The sequence below is a fragment of the Ambystoma mexicanum genome, chromosome 3p, assembly GCF_040938575.1.
Source record: "Ambystoma mexicanum isolate Mex_15411 chromosome 3p, UKY_AmexF1_1, whole genome shotgun sequence".
NCBI classification, from domain to species: domain Eukaryota; kingdom Metazoa; phylum Chordata; class Amphibia; order Caudata; family Ambystomatidae; genus Ambystoma; species Ambystoma mexicanum.
This window is the reverse complement of record NC_090925.1, coordinates 1,163,752,266-1,163,770,284: the sequence shown is the minus strand read 5'-3', so window position 1 is coordinate 1,163,770,284 and position 18,019 is coordinate 1,163,752,266. Positions and strand designations below refer to the sequence as shown.

The following is an 18,019-nucleotide window of genomic DNA, read 5'->3' as shown; positions in this document are numbered from 1 at the left end:
GTCCCAAACACTCAAGACATAGTGCATGGGGGTCCGAGGCCGTGAACGAGCTGTCGCATGCAGCACATCTTGTGAATCCTCCTGTGTTGAGGGAGGCGAAGCAGTGAAGAGAAGTGATATGCGATTGAAAAAACAAAACGGGGAGCAAGGGGAAAGCTAAAAAAGTCTCTGTGCTGGCTGCTAGGTCCGGCAACGTCCATGCTGAAAAAAGGACTGAGGTGAGGCGGACAGTCGGGCCTCGCCGAGGCGTTCCCACACCCTAGGCCGTGCCCCCACATGTATACTAAATTTAAAGGAGAAGCTCACTTTTTCACTGCCAAAGGTTCTGGTACCGTCCCCATGTTGAGGGGCACCCATACGGATGGAGGAAAGGGGACGGGACGTATGAGTATAAAGAAAAAAACTCAGGTCAGATCTGAGGGTGCACAGCTTTGGGTGATTGAAAGTAGTACCGGTCTTAGCAGTCAAGGCTTTTTCAGGAGGCTCACGGACTGGGGGCATCCCAACTCCCTCAATCCACCTCTAGGGTAGGACTGGCTCGGACGTATCCCCTCGAATGCCTTTTACCCGAGGTCAGAAGTGGTCCTTGTTCCCCTTTGACAGGGTCAAGCCCCTAATCCCGTCACAGTAGTCACTGTTGCAAGGTAAATTAGCTCTGTACAGTGATAATATGGTTGCAGCCTGCAAGGAGGAACCAAGGGCCTGCCATGTGTAGGAAGGATGGATCCAGTGAGGGCTGCAGATCACTTAAGAGGGATGTGTTTTTGACGTAAGCATTTATTGGAAAGCATGCATGAAGGAGATTCATCAACCCTCATTTAGTGTCACCCGAAAGACCGATGGACAGTAGGAGTTTACCTGTGAAAAGAGAATGTTCACTTGTAGTGGATGTGGCCTGGAGATGTTCTCATGGACAAAATACTGTTCTCACCTGTAGGGATGGATGGATGGATGGATCATGGGCATGGCCCCTGGACTAAACCACTACATTTCCCCTCCAAAAAGTATAGATTCTGCTCATTTTCCCCCAAGAACAAAACACTGTATTTCATATGTTAGATTCTGGGCATTTACTCACTCAAAGGAAGGATGTGTAACCCGTTTACCTGTTGTAAAAATTGTTTTTCAGGTCCGAGTAGGAAAGCATGACCTGTTACCTGAAATATGTGATGATTTTATGGATTCATAGAGGGATAAAGAATCTATCCCCCATAGAAAAGGTGGATTATGGGAATTCTTTCATGGACAAAAACACCTTTTCCCTTGTAGAAAGTAGGGGTTCTGATTGTTCACCTATTGGCAAAGAGCCCATCAATAGTAGGAGTGATGTGCTTGTGGGATGTGCGGATGGCCAAAGAACCTTTACCTGTAGATAGACTGGGCTCTGGGAATCAGCACTAGGACAAAGAACCAGTCATTACAATGTGAAACGGTGGGTGCCAGTAAGAGCTAGTCAAACACAAGTCATTGTGATGCTGGAAGATTTGGTTCTTGTGAATAGCAAAGAGATTGCAAGCCTGTTACCTATATGCAGGATTAGTTCTGGGTTGTGGACCGTGGATACTCTGCTATTATCTTGTGGGAGGGATGGGTTTGGGGGTTTCACCAGAGACAAATTAGCCACCTGCAGGAGGTATGGTTCTGGGGATTTTGACAGTGATCTGGAACCTGTGAGGAACACATTGGGAGAGTGGCTGTACGCTTAATAGATCAAGCTGAGCTCCCACAACACTCTACTCAACCAGCCATTGTCAGTGACCTGTCAAATGGCCCTGCAAAGTACATCCAGCTTATACATGGGTAGCACAGACCAAGCTCAAGGTCTCTGCCAGACATGCCATTGGATTAATGACCCACAATTACAATTGAATTAAGAAATGAAAAAACAAGAATAGATTAACGTTATCAACACAGGGAATACATGCAGTTACCCGGAGGAAGGATGGATTCTGGGATTCACCCAGGGATATAAAACATACCACTCATAGGAAACTTGTTCTATATCTTCAACCAAGCACAAGTAGCATGCCACGTGCAGTAAGGACAAGTTCTGGGGGTCAGGCAAAGATATAACATAGGTAATTATAGCAAAGGTGGTTTCTATTAGTTTATAAAGCAGAGGAAACGATTGGCCTTAGGAAGGATATGATCCTGCAGGGATTGGGAATCTTCCATCTACAGAAAAAAATGAGTCTCTGCCTCCTATCCAGAGACTGGGATTGTTGCCTTTAATGAGGATTGGGATTTAGGCAAGTAGAATAAGTCACATGCAGAAAGTATGGTTTCTGGTTATTAAGCCTAAAACATAGCTTGGCTAGTTATAAGCTTGACTCAGACGTTTGTATTTTGCTTAGAGAACACAGGTTTGAAGCATGGCAAGTCCAAGTCAGCTCTTCATTTTGAGGTCGGTCCATACATGTACTATCATTACAATGGCTAATAACACCTATTATCACAGGATTTAGAGGAGGGAGGAAACCAACAGGGCAAGCTACAGAAAAACAGTGTTTTAAAATGAGTAGCAGAGAACCTCTCAAAACAATACAGTCTTCTAAATTAGCACATAGGTACATAGCCTCCCATCTCTCATGGTGAAAGTTCCTGGGTACTTTCACAGGGATAGCAATGCTCTCCCTTGAAGCCAGAACGGGTTGAAGGGTTTAGCCCAGGGAGGCAGAGCAATTTATCTGCAGTGCAGAATAAGGTCAGTGGATCAGAGCAGGCATACAAAGTGGGTCACCTCGAATAGTGGAGAGCTCCAAAAAGACTTGAAAGGGTCAAAGGATTTATCGGAGAAACATAACTTCCTCTCTTGGAGAGTTGATAGGTTCAATAACTGTGCCCCGGAACAAGGGTCCCGTCAGCATAATCTCTACGACCAAATGGGCGTAGGAAATGTGCACAGGGATCGAGATCCAATTTCAACAGCACCCTTAAGACTGAATATATTTATGGGAGTTGCCAGAGGATGCCTAACTAACCACACCACTATTTAGAAGTCTCAAGACAAGACATGACCAGTCAATTGCTTCTTGGTCTCTTTCTAGATGCCTCACAGTGAGGTTGTTGACTTTACCTGATCATTATTTTTCCTGTCTCTAAAGAGGTCAACTCTGAGTGAGTATGGATGCTACACCAATGCAATACTTTACCTATTACTGCAAACACTCCTCTACAGAGCAAATGTTCTGTATTCTGCACATTCTGTCCATGTCCTCTATCTGGAGAGATCTCATCCAAAGCTAGCTGTACACTTGATTTCCACATAAATCCCCTTTAATCAATCTATACCCCATCATTGAGACACCACCCTCCACCCTCTCGTAGGTTTGCCCTGCCCTGCTCTTTGACCGCATCTTCTCATGACCATCAGAATCACTCTCCATGCACTTCTCCAGTCCAATCTATCAGAGCAGTTAGTGCCTATTACAGCAGCAGTTTAGTATCCTAGCAGCCTTGTATTATTAGCTGAACACTCATTGGGGCTGTGACCCTCTTATGGGCTATGGGCCTACGAAGACATATACAAAGAAAATGAGGAAATCCATACTCAAGAGAAGAACATGGTCTTGTGAAAAGTCCAGAAGCACTTGTTTTTGCCCCATCATTTCCCTGAACACTTTCCAAGTTGGAGTGCTGCTCCGATCAGGCACTGCTTTGTAGGGTTCCGAATGTGGGACAATTTTCTTTCAACTCAAGGATGAGTTGATGTTGGGTGGGCTGTGGCCATGGATGGCTTGGCTCTCTTCTGCCTCAATCTAGTGTCTGACTGACACTGTCTCTCTCACTTTCTCTCTGACTTAGAGGCCTGGCACTGTGGAAGGCCAGCAGCTTACACCTGCATACAGTGACGACGATAATGCATAGCTCACAATCATTTGTATCAATTTAACCTGGGGCACGATGGCACAATGGCAGGCCAATGTGCAGCATGCTGTGCGTTGAATTGATAAAGCCTTCAATGCTGCAGGAAGCTGCAGCAGTCAAGGCTTAAGTAGTACAATCATCGTAAGTCAAATATAGGCAGCACCATGAGTGGTTTTGGATGGCCTCATCAGCATGCCAGTATTATTGCCAGGCCAGCATAGGACTCCAATTAAAATGTAAGTCTGTGTGACAGTGGCATACCACAAATTGAGGGAGGGTGGCCTGTAAAGCCTGCCGAGAGGTTCCACCAAGTTCCTCGAAGATGTGCATGCTGCACCACAGACTACCAAGCCAGCCTGGGCCATCATGCATGCACAATGGAATGAGAGGATCATGCTGCCAGAGGGGCACTCCATGTGTTGCACTAGGTGAAACATACCAGCCAACAATGTGCACCTCCAGTAACATTATTATGTGTGCAATGGTTGGAGGCAGCTCTTGTTTCCAACAAAGCGGTGCAGGGTTGGTGGGGGTGCAGCACTGGTAATGTAAACGATTCATGGTCAGTAGCAGAAAGCAAATATTTTTAGTGGAGGGGCATTTATATCTCCCACAAATTAGAGGGAGATTACCTGCTTCGAACATTTTTTAAATGATGGGTAGAATTGGTGCATTTTACAGCACAGTTTTATAAGTAAAGGGAGTAGAAAGCCATACAATTCACATATGATTCTCTATGGTAACACATACTAGAATCCAGTAGGTATGAAGATGAGTGGGGCTCTATTAAGAGGTGTGGTTTAAAGAATGATGGGTGTTGCCTGAAAGGGGAGCCACATGTCCCAAAAAATAACTCATGAGAACCTGCAAATATGTACTTTGGGTCATAAAACATGGTCTCTGGTGGTCTACTTAGCATCCGGCTGTATATTGTAAATACATCTCTCGGCCTAGTTTGCAAATAAATCACTGTATTTAATTCAAATACTCTGACAATGAGTAAATAAAAATTGCAATTGGTCAGGCTCATTTTGTTAAAAGTGGTAATTGCAATCAGGGGACCACTAACATTAGTATTCACATGCTGGTGGGTCCCCTGCAGGCACTTTTCCATTTTTACAAAACAGAGAGCAAAACAAAAGAGTAAATACAGGCAATTACTTGCATTTTACTATCCATTTTGTAAAATAAAATATAAAAACTGCCTGTAAATTACATTTACAATGGATTTTTTTGTGTGGGGTCCCCCTGCTTTTTTTGCATGTGTGAAACGGAGTCACTAGTTGTATACGCCTGTATACGCCTGCACGAAAATCTCATGCAGGCGTAAAACTAGGCAGTTTTGCAGGCAGAGTGGACATGAGGAGGAGGAATCATATGTCCCCCCTTCTGTCTACCACTCTGCCTACAAAAGATTTTGAAAATGCCCCAGCGTAAAACAAGTGCAAAGACTGGCATAAGCCTTTTACGCCTTATTTTTACACTTCTTTTACTGCAACACCGCTTTTAAAATGAGCCCCAATAAGTACATCAGCTTAATTCTGTCAATAAGTCACCTATGAGAATGGCACAACGAGCAAATAGCACCTTGCTACTTAGAATAAAGTCAAAGAGCATTATGGGAACATCCGAATGACCACAGATTTTTATAGTGGAAAAATAGGTCTGAACATTATCTGTGCTGAAATCCTTCTGGGCATGTAATGTACACTGGACCTGGTGCACATTTAATTTATCAAAACACTCACTGAAAGTAAAATGTCTGCAAACCATATACCCTTTTCGACAAGCTTCGCTCTTGGTAATGTGGGCCGTCCTGCTTAAACTGCCACTGTCCCCAGATGTGTTCTTTCTCCTGTAAGCACTGCAGCATTGTTGGTGAAAGTGATGGAAGGCTGGGGTGGAATAGTTAGGTGGGGGGACCAAAGGTAATGTTCCAATTATTTTCTTTGAGGGGGCTCAGTACACCCTTAATCCCCCCTGGTAGTTGTACATATGCCTTCAAGCATTGTGGTAATGTACACAATTTCCTCACTAGCAAGCATCGTCTATGTGGGAGAAATGATAAGTTACTCACCGTAGTGACTAACGTAATCCTAGTTCATAGTCCCCTTTCCTCCATACTGTATGGGCGTCGCTCAATAGGGACGAGAGACAGAATCTTTGTCACCAGAAACATCTTCTTCCCCTTTAAATTTAGATGGGCAAGGGTGCACCGCCCTGGGAGCATTCGCTCCCCAGACTCCGCCAGCCGGCGCCACTCCTCAGTCCCCTTCGACGCGTCGACAATATTACCATTGCCTAATGGCACCAGTATTATTAGGGGGGAGGATGGTGGGACCTATGGAGGAAAGGGGACTATGGACTAGGAGTACATTAGTCACTACGGTGAGTAACCTATAATTACTCCTACATTACTCCTACGTCCCGTCCCCTATTCTCTATACTGTATGGGCGATTACAACTGAATGTAGCCCCAAGGTGGAGAGGTGCTCTCTTAGGAAAACAAGTTCCTTAACATGGCCTGACCAAATGCGGCATTCGACTTTGATTCAGCATCCAAGCAGTAGTGCCTGCAGAAGGCCGAGGGTGTAGCCCATGTAGCCGCTCATCTGCCACGGGACGTGCCTCTTGAACGCAACCACAGTGGCTTTAGCTCTGATTGTGTGGGCATGCATATTTGCAGGAAGAGATTTGTGCTGCCCTGCATACGCCTCCTTGATGGCCGTAACCATCCAACTTGCTATGGAAGCCTTGGAGGCCTGACAGCCCGGCTTTGACTTGCCAAAGGTGACAAAGAGGGTGTCTGAATTGCAGAAGCTCCTGGACCTGTACAGGTAGTATCTGAGCACCCGGCTGACATCCAGAGAGTGCAATACCCTCCGAGTGTCATCCTTGGGGTCAGCGAAGAACGTTGGTAGCACTATCTCCTCATTTAGGTGAAAGGAGGAGACAACCTTAGGTAGGAAAGCGGGGCAAGTTCTAAAAGAAGTGTAAGGCTCTGAGGCCACCAGAGCCTGGATTTCACTGATCCGGCATGCCAAGGTAAGGCCCACCAGCAGGGCCGTCTTAATGGTGACTAGCCTGATGTCCACGGGTGTCATGGGTTCGAAAGGTTTGTGCGCCAGGGCGCCCAAGACCACATTGAGGTCCCACGCGGGTAGAGCCTGGTCAGGCCCGCCAAGTGTCTTAACCACCGGATTAGAGGATGAGAATACTTCCTCGTCAGAGTCCCTGTAGGCTCCAATGGCCACCAGATAGGTGCGCCACGTGTCTACCTGCAGCCCCCGAGTGTGCAAGGTGCACAAAGAAGGATAGCACGTCATCCAGAGTGCAGTCCAATGAATCGACCTCCTTTGATTCTGCCCAGTGACAAAACCTGGTCCAATTGCTTTTGTACTGGCTCCTGGTAGCATTGTTCCTAGCCACTTGTATAATGTTTTAGGTTAGCTTCTGACAAATGCAGATGCCTCAGTGTGACCTGTTCAGGGACCACGCTGCGAGGGCTAACCTCTCAGGGGCGGGGTGAATGACTGTGCCTCCCTGTTGAGAGAGTAGATGTGCTGGATCCAGCAGCAGATGCATCAGGGCCTGATCCTACAGGCAGAGTAGTTCTGACAACCATGGCCTTGCTGGCCACCACAGAGCTATCAGGATGATGCAATGATCCACCTGAGGATGACCCCACTTGTTGATTTTGAGGAATTTATAACATGCTCGAAATTGACTAAACCGTATAATGGCGCAGATGACATCAGGAAAGAAAACCACTTGTTAGCATTGAATAACTAAAATAGGTCCCATCCTCGGAACCAAGAGGGTTCCTAACAAGCATAAAGATGGACTGTATTTATTGTAAAAGAAACGTTTTTAGGGCCTTACGAAACTTGGAGAGTCAAGCGTCCTAATTTCCCTAGGTATGTTATCCCAAAGTCTTGGACCAAAAACTGCAAATCTTCTGTCCCCTCTTGATACAAATGTAGACAGAGGGATAGACAGAAGGGCTGAAGAATCCCCTGAAGGACCTGCTCGTCCAACTGCCATTTGAAGTTGTCTGCACCCAGTCTGCTGAGCCTGTCCGCCTCTAGGTCGGATTCCCCCGGGAGGTGGATTGCTGCCAAGTGTATTTTTTTACCAGATGTTGACTGCTAGAGTGCAGAGGGGAGGAGAGCTGGTGCCACCCTGCTTGTTGATGTAATACATGTGGGAGTTGACCCGTCTGAATGAGCATAGCCTTGCCGCTGATTATCGGGAGGAAGGCTTTGAGAGCGAGCTTGATGGCCATCAATTCAAGCCAGTTGATGTGGGCCGCCTGGTCTTGACTGAACCGTACCCCGTGGACTCTGCTGCTGCCCAGGGTAGCTTGCCAGCCCGCTAGGGACGAGTCCGTGGTGATGGTGACCTGAGGTAGTGGTTGCCGGAAGGGCTTTCCTATATGCAGGTTGTTGAATGTGTTTCACCAAACCAGGTTCTGGTGGAGGTGATGCAGGATGCTAACCTGCTCCCCCTGGGGACCCCTCTTCTGACTCAAGGAGGCTGCAAAGTGCAGTTGCAATCATCTCATTTTGAGCCTGATATGCGGCACGCCCAGGAGACATGCCGCCATGATGCCCAAGAGGAGCTGGTACCACCATGCCAAGGTCACTGCTCTGCTGAGGAAATGCCCCGTGGCCTTGTTGAAGCCTGTGATCTTGTCCTCTCAAAGCTCGTATCCCAGATAAGGCCCAGGAAGGTGAAAGTCTGCGTGGGCTCCAACTATAACTTCGTGAGATTGATGGAGAATCCCAGTTCTTGCAGTGTATTCATAAGGGCAGAGGCGGTGTAGTGGACTGCCTCCAGAGACCCTGCCCTGACGAGCCAGTCGTCTAGCTATGGGTAGATGTGGTGGCCCTGGGCCCTGAGCAGGGCTGCCACTGCGATCATAAGCCTTGTGAAGAGGCCTGGGGTCGATCTGAGGCCAAAGGGCAGAACCATGTATTGGAAACGAAAACCCATGATCCTGAACCAAAGAGGACCGATGTGGTTGTGAAATAGGGACGTGTAGGTAGGCATCCTTCAGTTCCACAGAGCACATCCAGTGTCCCGCACGCAATGTCTCTGCTATAAGTGCTGGAGTAACCATCTTGAACTTTTGGAGCGGAAAGGAAAGGTTCAAGGTGGAAAGGTCCAAAACAACTCTCGGGCCGGCCTGATTCTTTTTGTACATGGCGAAAAACTGCAAATCTTCTGTCCCCTCTTGATACAAATGTAGACAGAGGGATAGACAGAAGGGCTGAAGAATCCCCTGAAGGACCTGCTCGTCCAACTGCCATTTGAAGTTGTCTGCACCCAGTCTGCTGAGCCTGTCCGCCTCTAGGTCGGATTCCCCCGGGAGGTGGATTGCTGCCAAGTGTATTTTTTTACCAGATGTTGACTGCTAGAGTGCAGAGGGGAGGAGAGCTGGTGCCACCCTGCTTGTTGATGTAATACATGTGGGAGTTGACCCGTCTGAATGAGCATAGCCTTGCCGCTGATTATCGGGAGGAAGGCTTTGAGAGCGAGCTTGATGGCCATCAATTCAAGCCAGTTGATGTGGGCCGCCTGGTCTTGACTGAACCGTACCCCGTGGACTCTGCTGCTGCCCAGGGTAGCTTGCCAGCCCGCTAGGGACGAGTCCGTGGTGATGGTGACCTGAGGTAGTGGTTGCCGGAAGGGCTTTCCTATATGCAGGTTGTTGAATGTGTTTCACCAAACCAGGTTCTGGTGGAGGTGATGCAGGATGCTAACCTGCTCCCCCTGGGGACCCCTCTTCTGACTCAAGGAGGCTGCAAAGTGCAGTTGCAATCATCTCATTTTGAGCCTGATATGCGGCACGCCCAGGAGACATGCCGCCATGATGCCCAAGAGGAGCTGGTACCACCATGCCAAGGTCACTGCTCTGCTGAGGAAATGCCCCGTGGCCTTGTTGAAGCCTGTGATCTTGTCCTCTCAAAGCTCGTATCCCAGATAAGGCCCAGGAAGGTGAAAGTCTGCGTGGGCTCCAACTATAACTTCGTGAGATTGATGGAGAATCCCAGTTCTTGCAGTGTATTCATAAGGGCTGAGGCGGTGTAGTGGACTGCCTCCAGAGACCCTGCCCTGACGAGCCAGTCGTCTAGCTATGGGTAGATGTGGTGGCCCTGGGCCCTGAGCAGGGCTGCCACTGCGATCATAAGCCTTGTGAAGAGGCCTGGGGTCGATCTGAGGCCAAAGGGCAGAACCATGTATTGGAAACGAAAACCCATGATCCTGAACCAAAGAGGACCGATGTGGTTGTGAAATAGGGACGTGTAGGTAGGCATCCTTCAGTTCCACAGAGCACATCCAGTGTCCCGCACGCAATGTCTCTGCTATAAGTGCTGGAGTAACCATCTTGAACTTTTGGAGCGGAAAGGAAAGATTCAAGGTGGAAAGGTCCAAAACAACTCTCGGGCCGGCCTGATTCTTTTTGTATATGGCGAAAAATCTGTGAATAGAAGCCCAGACCCTGCTGCGAGGCTGGGACTTCCTCCACTGCCTGGCTCTCTACTAGCAAGTGAATTTCCGCCAACAGAGTTGCTGTACCAATCTGTGGGAGTCGAGGGGAACAGAGAGGAGAAGGAGGGAAAGGGAGCCGTAAGCCTGTGGATACCACAAAGATGATCCAGGGGTCCAAGAAACGTGTCCGCCAGCATTGGGAGTGAAGGGCAAGCCTGCCCCCCACCGGAGACTCAGGGATCCGGATGGTTGTGTCATGTCGTTTTGCCCTCTGAGGCTGGGGCTGAGGAGGGGGACTGGAAAAAGCACTTGTGAGCCGCCTTGTGTTGTTTTCGTCTGTGCTGGCTCGGGGATCTGTCCAGGCTGCCTGGATCATCTCTCCTGGAAGCCCGAGGCCTCAGAAGGACCGACCCTTGTCTGAGTGCTGGTGCGCCTGGCTATATGCCTTAGGGGTGGACTTAGTGAGGATAGATAAGGACTTGGCAGTATGAGAGCTATTCTTTTTATCCAATTCCTCATCTGTAATAGAACGGAACAGATCGCCCCCTCGAAATGAAGGTACAGAATACACTCCTGGACATCAGGATTGAACTTCGTAGCCCATGGCCAGGCCGTCCTTCTCATGTCAGTAGCTATACATATGGCACATCCTGAGGTGTCAATGTGGGCAACCTTGGATTCCATAATGTCCTGTACGACTATTTTTGCTTCCGTCAGCCCCGCCTTGAAGCGCGCCTGGCTCTGCACCGGGAGCTCAGGAAGGAAATCAGCAATCTCTCGCTAGAGCCTCTGATTGACCACCGCCAGCATGGCGTCTGCATTGGACTGGCGCAGATGAAGAGAAGCGTTGGAATAGACTTTCTTTCCCTATGCTTCCAGAACGTTCTCCTCCTTACCCAGGAGTGCCGAGGCTGATGTAGGCGAGGATGATTGTGGCTTTGAATAGAGTGAGGCTGCAGCAATCACAAAGGAATGTGGTTGGGGGTGAGCCAGCAGTAAGAGGGGGTCCCCTTCCGTTTGCCTATTCTTGGCGTCGAGGCGCCTATTGGTAGGCTGTGTGGAGTGTGGTTTCAGCCATCCTTTTTGGCAAGAGCAACCACGTCCTTCTGCATTGGGATTCCCGTTCTAGCCATGGGGCGTAGAATGAGAGCCTCTGCCCGTACCCCCGCCTCAGGTTGCTCCACCTCTGGGTGTGGAATCACCAGATACTCAGCCAGGCCCGCTAGCCAGTCGTGAAATGCCTTGGCAGACAAAGGAGTGTTGGGGTGCTCCTCTTCATCCGTGTCCACCAGTGTGTCCGGCTGGTATGCAGCAGCGGGAGGAGTGCTCAGAGCAGGGGGCTATGGCATACTGATAGGCGGCTGAGGCTGGTACAGGCATAGGAACCGGTGTCATAGGGACTGGCGCTGGCAGCAGAGGCTGCATGGGGACCATAGGAGCTGGACCCAAGGGCAGGGTGGCCGTGGGTGCTAGTGGCTGTACTGGGGGTAGCATGTCCCTGATAACATCCCTAAGGATGACTCCCATCTTCGGGGACCTCATGAGAGGGAGGAACTTGTCAAAGAACCTGTCTTCACAGGCCAGACCAGTGCTTGGAGGGACCGGCATAGACACAGGGCCCTGAGGTTGCTGGGACCTGGGCACACCTTGTCTTGCTGAATGTGGCGAAGTGTATCTGCCCTGGGACGCTGATGGGTATGCCGTGGGCCAAGTGCCAGGCGATGCCCAGTCCAACCTGGAAACTCGTTCCCCTACCTGGTCCCCGAATGGGGGATGGTGTCGGGCGAGGCACCGTTTTGTCTGGTCTTGCAGCCATTTTGTCCGGCTGCGTGCCACGTGCCTGTGTCATGGTGCTTGCCACGCTGGGCCCAGCTTCCTCCAGGACGCAGAAGGGTGGAGTGTGAGTCCTACCCTACACCTCAGGACGAGGCCTGGTAGGTGGAGTGCCCTCGGCAGTGGTGCTGGTAGTGCTGCGTACAGGCACCCCCTCAGACACGAGTCCGGCAATAGAGTCGGTCCCTCAGCGGAATCACCAATAGGATCTTGCAACCCCTCGGCCTGCAGGCCAGTAGCTGAGTCAGCCTCGGTATGTGCGCTGGTACTAGGACCTGTTAGGGCTTGTACGCTTAATGGGTAAGGAGTCGCTCTTGCGGGGTGCGGAAGAAAACAGAGCGCCTACCTTGGGTCTGGTCTTCTGTTTGATGACTTCTTCAAGTCCTCTGGAGGCGACTTCCCGAAGAGCTCCCTCCACCTGGCTAATCTGTTCTTCAGAGCACAGGGTGCAAGCGCGTTGCACGTGGTACAGCCCTCTCAGCCATGGTCGGGGCCAAGGCAGCGGAGGCAGAGAGCATGGGGGTCGGACAAAGGAAACAGACCCTTGCAGGCTGGACACCTTCTGAAGCCTGTGGACATCGATATGCGCCCGGGAGGAGCATGGCACCAGATGACAGAGTGGTACCAGATTGGAAAAAGAAAAAAAAGATAAAAGTACTTCTCTGGGGAAGAGCGAGTGGAATTACTAGGCCAGAGGCCAAACCCAGGAGCGCTGGTGAAAGCGGTCTGTTCCCGTTGATGTGGAAGAGGACTGGGGAAGTGTGCCGGTGGGCAGAGTTAGGGGAGAGCATGCTCCCAGGGCCGCGCCGCTGCACGCATCTAAAATTTAAAGGGGAAGACGATTCTTCTGGTGAAAAAGGTTCCGTCTCCCGTCCCTAGCGAGGGATGTCCATACAGTATGGAGGAAATGGGACAGAACGTAGGATTATGGACAACTAAAAAGAAGCACACAGTACATAAGGAAATCACATATCAGAAAGTCACCTGATGCACACAGACATTGCACTTGTCACAGAAAACCATTTCATTGCCATCTTCTCCCTCAGGTGAGCGGCACACATCACAAACAACATCTTCATCATATTCGATTCCCAGCCCTTCTTCAGTGTCGATGGCCATGTTCATGTTTTGATAACACATCATCTCCAGTTCCTCCATAACCTTCTCCAAAGTGGGCTCATCCAATTCTGGAATCTCTGCATGAAAAGAAAACAGAAAATCAATTTTTAGACAACAATCATATAATGCACACAAAATAACACATCATGTCTGTGCTTTTTCCATTCATTTGTTGCAATAAATATGTACAATGGTTTGTTTGAGGGCGATGTGAATGAAGGAAGATATTTCTGGCTCATTGAGAGTGGATTTGATGAGCAGGTTCTAAAAGCAGCTCCTGGATATCTGGCATCACCTTGCAAGCAGCAGCCATCTGTGGTCAGCAAGGATCTACTACATTGTGTGCCGCAAATATAACTTCCACATGAGAGGCAAACTGTAGCTTTTTGTCGAACATATATGGCCGGCCAATCATGTCTTTGAGGTGTGCTCTTATGCTCCTTATACATATCAACAGAGTTGACTAAAAATAGGTGTGTTTGGATATCACCAAGAGTTCCAGGAGTGAAAAGTAGATCCTGGCAGCTGGTGGTGTCATGCTAATCAGGCATTTCTTGGCCAAATGCAGTAGCTAAATAGCTCGCAGAAATTTGGGTCGATCTGACAATACCGTTTTTTTGGATGAAATTCATGCTTTAGTTAGCAGCCTAAGATTTTTAAAAAAACTGCTTATATTCACTTTCTGTCCTTGTACAGGGGGTATTGTAGAGGTTTAGATGTTGGGGAACACAGGGTTATGTGGGGTGCAGGTTGGGGCCACCCATGGGGAAAATAAAGTCACAATGCCAGTGGCAAATCCCACACAGCATTTCAAACAAGGCATAATGACCTGGAACCATCCGACATATGCAGTTCTCTTCCCTAGCCTGAAACATGGAGACGTTTTGTATTATGGACATAGTGTTTACTAAATATTCACTCTTGTCTTATATTGTAGCACTGGACAATAGTAAGGATCCAAAGCCATATGTTAACATTGTGACAAAGTCGTCTGACAAAATGGTTGCATGGAGATCGTTTAAATGCATTACTGAAGCAATTATCTTATCTGTCAGCAGCGATTGGAATATTGTATATAAAAGTGCCATGTTAAAACTTTGTATAGGGTTAAACATCTTTAAAATGTGTTGCTCTTCTCTGAGAAGACAATGGAAATTTCTTTCATAATTCTTTAAAAACAATGCAAAATTACATCTGAGACAGTATTGTATTTTGACCTATGGCGATGTGTAGGCCATATATATTCTTTATCTGTGGCCTTGTATGTAATCACAGAAAGTAGTATATGTATCGTAAATACTTAATTTATGTGTAAAGGATACATTCCTGCCATATACCATTTCTATGGGCCTCATTACGACCCTGGCGCTAAGGGATTACCGGTACCGGTAAGGGTACCGGTAATCCCTTAGCGCCCGATTATGAGGTCACTTTGCAGGTTCCCACTTTAACGGCTGGTTTTACCAGCCGTTAAGGAATGGACCTGCAGGGACATTGGTGCTAATTACAGTACCGCAATTTGCAGTACCGTAATTACCGCCTTCCCCATTCCCATTATGCCCTATGGGGCAAGAATGGGGAAGGGCCATGGTAAAATGGGGAAGTACCGCCCCGCCAACCTTGGAATGGGGTGGTACTTCCCCATTTCACCAGGGCGGACTTGTTACAATACCGGCAGCAATCATGGTGCTAATAGCGCCATGGTTTAGCGCCGGTGTTGTAATGAGGGCCTATATAAGGTTTATCGAATTAGAGATATAAATGTAATAGGGGACACCTAAATACATGGTTCCAAAAGTGTTATCGCTTTCTTTTTTAAATATATGGTTTATTAGCTTTAAAATTAAGGAAAAGAAGAAACAGAAAGACAACATTCAACAAGCTACAAGAACAAAAAAGCCCCTTTAGAGCCAACAAATTCCACACTCATCAAAGCACATGTGGTAGGGTGGAGCAGCCAAATATCAACCCATTAACAAAATACTCAAAAGAAAGGTGAAAAGAGTATGGGGTGGTGGGGACTGTGAAGGTATCATGAAGCAAGACACAGACAACAGATTCACTTATCTGAACAAAAAGGTGTTATCTTAATTGTCAGGATGCAGTAAGGCCCAACGTGCCCTACGCTAAGGTGGGATCTCTCTACCTAAAGAAAGTAAGGACAGTCTGTGTCATTAAGTTGAACTCAAACGACTGTGTCCAAAACCTATACTTGCCCTCACAACTAAAGATATACAATGTGTAAGGATGTTAGCACTTAAAGAAACAGTGTTAAAAAATAAAGATCTGCTTGGTTTCAGTTTCCCCTGTCCCAAGTTGTAAATAGTTTGAAGCGGTCTTGGGATTCCCTTCCGCAAGCTGAACACAGTTCCAAGATATCTCTGGGTTCCATTCCCCAAGTTTAACTCGGATCAAAGATATCTCGGGGTTCCCTTCCCCAAGTTCAACACAGTTCAACTGCCTTGTCTTTCAATGATACTTCCAGTTTAACTTTGTAATCCTTTGGATTCTTTAACAGTCCACACAAATGATTTATTTCACTTCAGCACTTATTATACCACACAGCATTGTATCTTAGCTTTCCTTGGTTCTTTCCTAAGTAGGGCTACACAGCCTAGGCACAGTTGTCTGACCACACGGCCCACCCGTTACAGGTCACGCAACCGATCACCCTGATGCTTTTGATTTCTCTCCGCTCGTTTCACAAAAAGAGAGGGTCACTCGGTCTAGGCGCAGATGCTGATCCAAACGGTTCACCCATTACAGGTCACGCAACCAATGACTCGTGATACTTGTGTGCAGGAGGGACCCCAGCCGGCCCATAGGACTGGGGTTTTCCCAAACGGCACTTTAAGATGGAATAGCAGCACCTGTGAGATGGATGGGGATGCAGATTAGTACTCAAGCATCAAATCAATCATGACAACTCAATGGTTTGGCAAAGGGAGTCCGTTTAATGACAAGTACAAAAAACGGGGAGTTATGAATATCAGCAGTTGCTTGATCTTCCTTCTCGCTTCAACTCCGATGAACTTCACAAGAATCACATCCTTTATACTAAAAACTTGTCATCGCTGGCGTGAAATGCTAAAATGTTGCATGCAATTCTATTGGTTATAGGAAGGTAACTTTACTACAGGTACTATGGGCCTCATTACACGGTAGGTGGTAAGGGTTTACTGTTACCGGTAAACCCTTACCGCCTTACTACGAGGTCCCTTTCCGGGTTGGTACATTAACGCCTGCTTTTACCAGGCGTTAAAAAACGAACCCGCAAAGGGACCGGGGTGCTCATTACGGTACTGCAATTTGCGGTACCGTAATTAGCTCCTTCCCCATTCCCATTATGCCCTATGGGGCAAAAATGGGAATGGGGAAGGGCAATGGAGGAAGGAGGAATTACCGCCTTCCGAACCTTGGAATAGGGCGGTAATTCCCCTTTCCTCCAAGGCGGTACCGGTAAATTACCGGCATGAACCATGGCGCTAATAGCGCCATGGTTTACTGCCTACCGTGTAATGAGGCCCTATATCTGTATATGATAGTGGAGTAAAAGGATTGGATAACTAGAGTCAGGTGGGGCATCTAAGCCCTTCCTTCAGGATGACTACTGTGGACGTCACTAAAAGTACAACGTCTCATTGGTTCTACGGACTATAGGATCCAATATTACTTGGTACATTGTGATTGGGTTGATACCACGTCACCTTGTACTTTTCCACTTTGCTTAGCATTATACAGAATGGTCGGCCAGGTGCAGGGTGCCCATCAGCTCCCCTAGCCTCCCACCAACCAGTACCACCATCCATCACTGACCCACTGGCCATGTGTCAATTAGTTCTAATTTGTAGGCCTTGATGCTGCCTCTCTGTCTGGGAGAACTCAGATATCTGTGCATGGATCAAGGCTGCACGTAGGTGTGAAGGCCCCAACTCTTCTTGCTTGGCAGGTCACGTGTTCTAGGCACCGTGAAATCATCTCTGTCTCCATGTAATTTGTTTATTTGATTTTAGCTTTCTGTCCACCAAATGCCTTCTGCTGCTTATCTCGATTCCTTTGAACAGGATACTCCGCTCTTGGCGTCATAAATTGCATTAGCCTGTGTCAGCTAAAATGCCCTTGCTTTCTTTGCACGGGTCTCATGCATCGAGTTTCGTTTCTGTCTTTGGCTTTCGATTCCCGTGTTTGAGGGCCTTCTCTCCTGGGGCCTCTGGTAACTTGCAGTTTCGTTCTGCCCTTTTGCAAAGTGGACATATACGTCATATAAAGTGCTCCTTTTGAGGTAGATATGCGCGCTTGCTGCATCTAATTTCGTACTAAGCATAGCAAGCCGCACGATTTCCTCAGCTTTCTTGTGTTTCCAAGCATATGTACACGTGTAAACTGGTTGCATATCTTCATCGCTCTTATGGCATAAGCGTCTTATACTTGACATCGTCCTTTTACTTCAACTCAGGATGTCGCTTATCCTTGGTGTTTTGTCTCTTTTTGTCATTCACAGGTCGTCGTTTTCTTTATCTGCGAGTCAGTCTGAGTTCTTGTGATGTCACCATTCGTCCTCTTTTAGGAATTTTGTGGCTTCTTCAGGCATTACGTTTTGACAATCGTCATTCTGTCTCACTTGTCGATACGGTTTTCTCAATGGGTACCTTACTGTCCGAGGTTTCTTAAGTGTAGGTACTTCAATAGGTACTGTCCGTCTGAT

The 18,019-nt window shown here is 47.9% G+C and overlaps 1 protein-coding gene across 11 annotated transcripts in view; it reads right to left on the bottom strand.

The window, feature by feature from the left end:
• JADE2 (jade family PHD finger 2) overlaps nt 1-18,019 on the bottom strand; it is a 1,406,581-nt gene that overhangs the window by 581,616 nt on the left and 806,946 nt on the right. For all 11 annotated transcript variants that reach the window (XM_069652559.1, XM_069652560.1, XM_069652566.1 and 8 more), the window contains one exon: nt 13,180-13,391. In XM_069652559.1, the coding sequence (XP_069508660.1) occupies nt 13,180-13,391 (212 nt within the window). The remainder of the gene's footprint in view (nt 1-13,179; nt 13,392-18,019) is intronic.